Here is a 2,189-nt window from a genome sequence, read left to right on the forward strand (position 1 = left end):
TGTCTTGTTGTCATAACAAATATGACCCTTTGATCCACTCTTCTGTGATTGGCTGAAAAGGAAGGAGACTAACAAACAGTCCTGTTTTTAAATGCCGGTTCAACTGTCTGAATATACATGTAACAACATCACAATAAGTTTTGATGAAAATTGCAAATACATTTAAAAACAAATATTTGTGTATTTTTTTTACATTTACTTAAAACAACAAATATGTGTCTATTTCTCCAGAACTCCAGGCTGAAGGAAATCACACATCAACAGGTAAATAGAGAAATAAAGAACCAATGAAGCAGAATCAGCACTCAAGGTTTAGTTTACATTATTAATTACATTTATTTCTTTACTGACGACTCTCTTGTTTCTGTTCAGAATCTGTCAGGTTGGTGGGAGGAGACAGTCGCTGTGCAGGAACACTGGAGATGAAACATGAAGGAGACTGGAGACCAGTAGATGACTCTGACTGGAGCCTGAAGACAGCAGATGTTGCCTGCAGAGTTCTGGACTGTGGCTCTGCTGTTTCTGTCAGACAGAGAAAGAAGACCTCAGAGAGATCTGTGTGGAGGATCAACTCTTACTGTGTTCTGTATAGATCTGCTCTGAGAGATTGTTTAACATCATCTTCCTCTTCCTCCGTCCTGGATCTCATCTGCTCAGGTAAGCCCATCAATGACATCATCTCTGACAGCAATGTATCAGGTGGACCAGTTAGAATGGCAGCAGACTTGTCTAATGAGCTGCTGCCTCAGTAAACCAGGTGCTGAATGCACCAAGATATCTTTATATATGAAACCTCCATGTCTGCTGCTCCAGGAGTCCTCTGGGCCGACCACCAAGCAGCCTGAAAGGACTCCTCCTTCAGCTCCACAGCTTTCTTATTCACTGGTTTCCACCAGCAGCTTCTTTGGTTTACACCATAACAGGCACCAAAGACCTACTGGACACAACTTAGAGCAGCTCAGCACAGCCGGGGGCTCGTCAGTATCTCCACACCGTCCTTCAGCCTGGACCCTCCTTATGGAGAGAGTCCAGCCCCATCTCTTTGAGATGTTAGGGATCATTTTATAAACAGATTGATATTCTGGGTCACAGATCTACTGAGAAATATAAGACAGAATGTTATTTAGTGTCTGGTGTCTTTTCTCTCTTTGTCTCTCATCTTCTATCATCTCTCCAGACTCTGTCAGGCTGGTGAATGGGACGAGTCTGTGCTCAGGCAGACTGGAGGTGAAGTCCAACCAGTCTAACCAGTCTAACCAGTCTAACCAGTGGTGGTCCTCAGTGTGTGAAGATGACTTTGACCAGCAGGATGCAGAGGTGGTCTGTAGGGAGCTTGGCTGTGGGGCTCCTTCAGTCCTCCAGGGGGCGCTCTATGGAGAAGTGGAGGCTCCAATGTGGACCAAAGAGTTCCAGTGTGGAGGCAATGAGTCTGCTCTCCTGGACTGTAGAAGCTCAGGCTCAGATAGAAACACCTGCTCACCTGGCAAAGCTGTTGGACTCACCTGCTCAGGTAGAAGAGGAGCTGCAGCTTTGATCTGCTTCATTTCTGTTCTACTGAAACTCACTTTGTTCTTTACTGACGACTCTTTTGTTTCTGTTCAGAACCTGTCAGGTTGGTGGGAGGAGACAGTCGCTGTGCAGGAACACTGGAGGTGAAACTGGGAGACTGGAGACCAGTATATGACTATAACTGGAGCCTGAAGAGAGCAGATGTTGCCTGTAGAGATCTGGACTGTGGCTCTGCTGTTTCTATCAGAAGGAGAAAGGCGTCCTCAAAGAGATCTGTGTGGTGGATCAACTCTTACTGTGTTCTGTCTGGATCTGCTCTGAGAGAGTGTTTAAAATCATTTTCCTCTTCCTTCATCGTGGATCTCACCTGCTCAGGTAAGCCCATCAGTGACATCATCTCTGACAGCAATGTTTCCAGGATGTTCCTTCCTCTGTCACAGTGACAGTCAGTGGGTTTCCATTGGACTGAACTGTAAAGTTAATCAGGACAACGACATCCTGAAGTGTAGAGAGGTGGGCTGGTTTCTGGAAGCTTCAAACCTCTATAGACTGCTGAGCTCCACCTGAGAGGACACACCTGTCTGTCTGTCTGCCTGCCTGCCTGCCTGTCTGTCTGTCTGCCTGCCTGCCTGCCTGTCTGCCTGTCTGTCTGCCTGCCTGTCTGTCTGCCTGTCTGTCTG

At 46.6% G+C, this 2,189-nt stretch overlaps 1 protein-coding gene across 1 annotated transcript; it reads left to right on the top strand.

The window, feature by feature from the left end:
- Positions 1-231: 231 nt before the first annotated feature.
- LOC116380540 (scavenger receptor cysteine-rich type 1 protein M130-like) lies at positions 232-2,046 on the top strand (the record flags this gene model as incomplete). Its single annotated transcript, XM_031842445.1, has 4 exons — positions 232-264; positions 373-657; positions 1,178-1,510; positions 1,603-2,046. Coding segments are annotated over 4 exons (1,001 nt in total), but the record flags the coding sequence as incomplete, so codon positions are not given.
- Positions 2,047-2,189: the final 143 nt, after the last annotated feature.

Source organism: Anarrhichthys ocellatus, unplaced genomic scaffold, assembly GCF_004355925.1.
Source record: "Anarrhichthys ocellatus isolate YVR2014 unplaced genomic scaffold, GSC_Weel_1.0 scaffold7575, whole genome shotgun sequence".
NCBI classification, from domain to species: Eukaryota; Metazoa; Chordata; class Actinopteri; order Perciformes; family Anarhichadidae; genus Anarrhichthys; species Anarrhichthys ocellatus.